The sequence below is a fragment of the Pinus tabuliformis genome, chromosome 6 (genome assembly GCF_031772625.1).
Source record: "Pinus tabuliformis cultivar Carrire ecotype Pingquan chromosome 6, CPIR1, whole genome shotgun sequence".
Classification (NCBI taxonomy): domain Eukaryota; kingdom Viridiplantae; phylum Streptophyta; class Pinopsida; order Pinales; family Pinaceae; genus Pinus; species Pinus tabuliformis.
In genome coordinates this window covers 464,251,924-464,258,830 of record NC_142292.1, presented here as the reverse complement: position 1 = coordinate 464,258,830, position 6,907 = coordinate 464,251,924, and the positions used below count along the sequence as shown (strand labels likewise).

At 35.8% G+C, this 6,907-nt stretch overlaps 1 protein-coding gene across 1 annotated transcript; it reads left to right on the top strand.

Moving 5' to 3' along the window:
• The first annotated feature begins 837 nt into the window (after positions 1–837).
• Positions 838–6,239, top strand: LOC149259323 (uncharacterized). Its single transcript, XM_089418102.1, is given in 4 exon segments — positions 838–2,640; positions 2,643–3,016; positions 3,018–3,636; positions 5,431–6,239. Coding segments are annotated over 4 exon segments (2,994 nt in total). The 5' UTR covers positions 838–1,088; the 3' UTR covers positions 5,880–6,239.
• Positions 6,240–6,907: the final 668 nt, after the last annotated feature.

Sequence of the window (6,907 nt, the reverse complement as noted above, 5' to 3'; positions counted from 1 at the left end):
TCCTATAACACTACATAATTAAAAAGAAAGAAATACATAATTAAAAAGAAAGAAAAAAACTGATCATACTCGGGAATTGAAACAAAAATGCAATCTTCATGCATATAATGAACTCATTTTTATAATGGAGAAAGTTTAACTTTTATAACATTTAAATTTCATTTCTCTTTAAATTTCGGTGATGCTGTAATGCTAAATTTTATTATAGTGTACATTGCATGCAATGTGAGAAAAACATACATGCACCTGTCCTATGCCTACCATACAAAAGGAAAATCATTTCTTAACATATAACATTAATGCAATCCCTTATTAAAGTGATTTGATTAGAGATAATATTCTCTTTGCTTGTATGTGGTCCTTAGATTTATATTTTAATATTGCAAAGCTTAAGCTTATGAAGTTAGGAAGTGGGGTCAAATTAGAAGTTTCTCTCACAATTTTAGTGCTCAATTTCTGACACAAGTGCCCTCTTAAAGTCCAGCAAGCCATGGTTTTGACATATGGCAGCCAGACAAATCACCAGTCTGTACCTAATGAGCAGAAACTCAGATTGGGTGGCTTCTTTTATATCCTATTACGAATTCTGTTGAGAGAGAGGCTACAGTTTTTGCATTATAAAAATATCTTGAGGGGGGGCCAAGGGCCCCCTCTAACATGGATAGAGACTCTACAGAATGAGAATCAATGGATGGGCAAGCGTGAGAATAAAAGAAAAAGTCACTCAGGCTGTATGCATGTCTACGATTATGCTCATTCTAGCTTTTGATAGGAGATGCTTGGTTTCTACTGTACAGATTGTTCTCTGGATTTTATCTTGTAGTGCTTTTATTCAATGAGCATCAATATCACATCATTGAAGTTATGCTCAGGCATGGCCAGGTTATGTATGATCTGGTCAGGCCTGTATATATCACAAATTCCCACTAAAAGACTCTGCAACGACGAATATATCGTCACCATCAGCAGTTTAATCCAAACGATTTTGTGGATCTTGTTTGGTGCTACGTAGAGTGCATGTTTATATAAGAAGAGGTGGCCTTCAATTATTTCTGCAAGGACAGTAGGGTAGCAGAGGGTTAGCAACCATGAGGGAGAGGGAGACCAAGGTCTGTATCTTCATTTTCTGTATTTTCACATCATGGGCTCTGGTCGATTTTGGGGTTCCTGCAGTTTTTGCAGCACAAGAGACTCAGATACAAATACTCCTGAGGATGAAAGAGGCTCTGGAGGATCCCACAAATGCACTCAGGGATTGGGATGGGTCTGAGGATTCTCCATGTAGATGGAGAGGGATTGATTGTAACGATGAAGGTTCTGTGACTCGCATACAACTCCATGGAAGTTCTCTGAGTGGTCGCATTCTGCCTGATATCTGCAATCTCCAGAGCCTGATAATCTTTGAGCTAGATCGAAATTCCCTTTATGGGAATTTCCCTCCAGAATTTTCGAATTGCAGTCGGTTGGAACAATTGAATTTGAGCTTCAATTTGCTGAACGGGTCATTGCCCGACCTTTCAAAATTGAAGGCTCTGAAATATCTGGACCTGTCTAACAATCGATTCTCGGGAGAGTTCCCTGTTTCGGTGGGGAATTTGACAAATCTTGAGATTCTCGCCCTGGGTATTAATATGTTCAATCGGCGAACGATTCCAGAGGAGCTCATGCGACTGACCAGACTCAGTTGGCTGTATCTAACGAATTGCAACTTTATTGGGTCCATTCCAGCTTCTCTGAGCAATCTTTCGGAGCTGGGAAACCTGGAGCTCTCGATGAATGACTTGACTGGAAGAATTCCCAAAGAGCTCGGGAGCCTCAAGAAGCTGTATCAGCTGGAGCTTTACGGCAATTTATTGTCGGGAGAGATTCCTCCAGAGCTCGGAAATTTGACATCATTGAGAGATTTTGATGCTTCCAGAAATTCTCTGTGTGGGAGAATTCCGGCAGATTTTGGGAAGCTGGAAAGATTACATTTCATACAATTATATCAAAATCATCTCTCAGGGGAGATACCAGAAGGATTTGGTGAGTTGAAGAATTTAATTGGTATTTCTATGTACCAAAATTATCTCACAGGGCCCCTGCCCCCAAAGCTGGGATCTGTGTCTGAATTCAACATGATTGATGTCTCACAGAACATGCTCAGCGGCCCGCTTCCCCCAGATTTGTGCAGTGGAGGCAAGCTTCAGTATATTCTTGTTCTTGATAACGAATTTACAGGCCAAATCCCTGAATCGTATGGGAACTGTAAGAGTATGTTGCGTTTTCATGTGAATAAGAATAAACTGAAAGGGAGAATTCCCAGGGGAATTTGGGAGTTCCCACATGTTTCGATCCTGGATCTCAGCTTCAACTCTTTTGAAGGGGAGATCGCTCCTGCAATTGGGAATGCGAGGAATTTGTCTGAGCTATATCTGCAGAGAAATGGGTTCTCTGGAAACTTGCCAGCAGAAATTGGGCAAGCTTCGCAGTTGATAAAAATTGATGTTAGCGGTAACAAGTTAACTGGAGCTGTACCTTCTGAGATTGGGAAATTAAGCTTGTTGAATAGTATGTCTTTGCAGGAAAATAATCTTTCAGGACCCATACCAGCTCAGATTGGACACTGTAAGTTTCTGTCTTCCATTAATCTTGCATATAATAGCTCACAGGACCCATTCCTGGCAGCCTTGGTTTTATGGAAGTCCTTAATTCTCTGAATCTTTCCAACAATATGCTTTCTGGAGAAATACCCAACACCTTGGCTGCTCTGAAGCTCAGTTCTGTTGATTTCTCTAGGAATTCTTTAACAGGACCAGTGCCAATTGAGCTCATCAGCCAGACCAACAACAGAAGCTTTTCTGGAAACCCTGGCCTCTGTGGTCAAGGCCTGGAATCTTTGCAGCCCTGTGATTTACATACAAGGGATGTTTATCACGAGAGATGGATAACTGGGTGGATTGTTAGTGGGACTGTATTTACATTCTTGATCCTCGGCATGCTCATCAGAGGATGCAGGTTGCATCGCAGAGATTCCAAATAAGGTCAACAGCCGAACTTTTTGGGAGATGAAATCCTTCCACAAGCTCAACTTTGATGAGCATGAAGTTCTGGAATCCATGGACGAGGAGCACGTTATTGGTCATGGTGGCTCTGATACAGTGTACCGAATACAGCTAAGTAATGGAGAGTCTGTTGCTGTGAAAAAGCTCTGGACCTGCAAAAATGGCCACCATGGCGGACAAGGCCTGATAAACCGAGAATTGAAGGCAGAAGTTGAGACACTGGGAACGATCCGGCACAGGAATATTGTCAAACTCTACTGCTATTTCTCAAATGGGGATTCAAATATGCTGGTGTACGAGTACATGCCCAACGGAAATTTGTGGGAATCCCTGCACGGAGGCAATAGGGGAGCGAGTCTGGATTGGCCCACTCGTTACAAAATAGCTCTGGGTGTGGCCAACGGACTGGCTTATCTCCATCACGATTGCCAACCAGTTATCATTCACAGAGATGTCAAGTCCACAAATATCTTGCTGGATGCAGAATTTCAGGCTCGTGTTGCAGATTTTGGTTTTGCTAAGATTCTTCAAGCCTGCCCCAGAGGTGATTCTTCAGTTCGTATTACTGGCACCCATGGCTACATCGCTCCAGGTTTGTTTCTATCTTCTTGTCTCTGGTTAAAATATTTTTCTTGTATCCAGTTATATAGTAAAATATTTTTGGTGTACCGTTGGGAATGGTGGGAAAGTAGTATTTTGTTTTTTTACATCTACTCATAATTGTTACAATGCATTGACTTTTCTAGTTTTTGTTTTGTTTGTAAAACCTACTGATTGTCATACAATTGTATTTTTTTTTTAGTTTTTTAATATGTTTTGGTTGATTTTGAAATGTATTGATTTTTTTATTAATATATCTCTGGGTGTGCATTTCAGGTTTATGTTACAAATGAATGTATTTTTTGTTGTCTTTATTTTTATAACAAACAGTAAAATAAATTTATAAAGCAATTACAAAAATATAGTAAAATAAATTTATAAAGCAATCCAATCAAATATTTATAGGAAAATAATTAATTTCAAATATTTATAGGAAGTTAATAGCTATGTGAATGCTTTCTTATATGTTGATATTTTTGTTTTCAGATAGTTCAATTAGTGATTGTTGTTTTATGAAATTTTATCTAAATTATGAAATTTAAAGTTTACATGTTCATAGTTATGAAATTTAAAGTTTAAAGGTTGATAATTTAAAATTTAAATGCTATTTTTAATGCTAATCACATAATGTTAACTCAGTTTTATGTTAGAGAAGTATGAATTAATTTGATTGAAAAACATTGAACATAAATATTTTTTTTAAATTTAAATTTAATTTGTTTAATAAATAACAAAAGTAAATATAATAAAACAGCAATAAATTTTAAAAATTAAAAATTAAAAATTATTGTTAAATTATAAAAATTGTTAGGGTTTTATTGTGGAGCAATATCATATCATGTGAGTTTATATTGGGGAATATTTATTGAGGAAAAAATGACGTAATATATTGAAGGATATATATAGGGGTAGAGGGTTCTTATATTAATAAGTATAAAAAATGGAGCTCAAAGTTAATGGAAAAATATAAAAAGATATAAAAAATGTTAATGAAAAAATAGATAGCTACAATATCTAGTGAAAGTAGGGATTTTTAAATTGGGAAGGTGTATTGAGTTGGTCGTGGTAGAGGGTTAAATAATGTGATTTTTAGAGCTATTTTCCAATATGTAGTCAAATTAAGAGTATTGTTTAATATATCACGAAACCACAAGGTTAAATAATGTGATTTTTAGAGCTATTTTCCAGTATGTAGTCAAATTAAGAGTATTGTTTAATATATCACGAACCCACATGATATGTCACAAGTTGTAGAATTGAGGCTTTTGTGATCCATATCAAGTTTACGAGAAATTGTTAGAGCTTCATTGAATGAAGCCCCGTGATAGAAATAAAAATTAATATATATATATATATATATATAGAATTTCTATTTCTCAATGTTATTCTCAGGGAAAATTCTAAAAATGAGAATTTATTTTGAAGTTTAAAAACTTTAACTAATTTTATTAGTTTCTAATATGCAATTTACAAAATATTTGATGATATCTTTGTAAAAATATTAAAATTTACAATTAAAATCTCAATGTTGATGATTTTTAAAATAAAATAATTTAATACTATAAAATTTGGTAGAATTATTTGAGTGACTTTAAAAATAAATACTTTTATATTATTATGAAGTCATTTTTAGAAAAAATAAAATTTACTAAATATTTTGTGTGGAGAGAAAAAGTAGGATTTTGTTCGGATAGAAAAAATAGAAATTAGTGAATATTTTGTTTACATAAACTATGATTAAAATTTCAAAGTATGATCAGTGTGATTAATATAAATGCATTTGCAGAGTACGCTTATTCATCGAAGGTGACCGAGAAGAGCGACATCTACAGCTTTGGTGTGGTTTTACTGGAGCTCATTACAGGCAGGCGCCCAGTGGAGGCAGAATTCGGAGAGAACAAGGACATTGTATACTGGGTTTCACGTAAGATTTTGACCAGAGAAGGCGCATTTGAGGTTCTTGATTACAGAATATATGAACTCTACAAGGACGAGATGATTCAGGCCCTCAAGATCGCTGTTCGCTGCACCAGCAAACTGCCAAACCTGAGGCCATCCATGAGGGAAGTTGTCCAGATGCTCTTGGAGGCCAAACCCCGGAATATTGTCAAGACAGTGCAGGGAAAAAATAATAATGATGAAAAGCCAGTTTATACTAAAGAATCAGCCATCGTCCACATTCCTGCTGCTGATTGCAAGCCAAAATCTGATTCCAAACCTCAATGTAAAGCATAATTAGCTAATCTGAATTCACCCACCTACGAATTCTGTCAAAAATTTATGTTCTGTGCAGAAGAAACAAAAAGGAATAAAGCGAATCCTGTTGTACATAGCAGAGTACCGGAGTCTGGATTGTGCAGTCCATATATGTATGTAGGTTAGGTTTTGTTTAGGGTTTTTCTAGGGTTTCTGCGAATGACGAGGAACTAGGGTTTTCCTCGCTCGCTTTATCTATATATTCTGTAATAGTTTCGTGGGCTGAGTAGAATGGCAATAACCATTGTAGTTTTTCTGCCATCATGACCACTATGGAAACTTTATCGAAATGTAATATGCGCATAGATTGCCGAGGAGTGACCAGCGCAATTATTCAAAGTTTCAAGGATGCTTATTCGAACCTCCACTGAACATTAAATACATTAAACTGAGAAAATAATAACATTATTCAAAGCAAAGATTCTGCGCAGAGGAGGCGGCATTGAGCGCAATGCGCTGAGTAGACCATATTCTAATGGTTTATACTAGCAGCACAATCGCCATTAATTGATATTTAAGTACAGAGAAGGTTATTTGCAGCATTAAAAGTGACAATTGGAAACGACAGAAATAGTAAGAATCGCAATTTGAAGGTTTCATGAGTGCAACATGAAACGCACCAAGGTATAGATGTATGAATCTCATTTATGCATAGCTAAATTACTCATTTTTTTATTTTCCACTCACAACCATGACTTCTGTGCGGTCATTTCTGCAATGATTGCAGTGATTATAGAGCGGAGGTTTATAATATTTATGTCGTAAGTGCAGTAATAAGTGATTGAAGGTCATAGTATTAAAGCTTGAATGGATGGGATGTGTACACGTTTACATTGTAAATAATGAAAACCGATAAGCGGAAATGCATTGTTTTATAGAATGATTTGACTTTTAATTAAACAATAGTTTTAATTATTTAATATCAAAATTGAATATAAGATATTATATAAAAAAATAAAAATAAAGGTCAAATTCGTATCTTAAATTTATTTTATATAAATTCATGA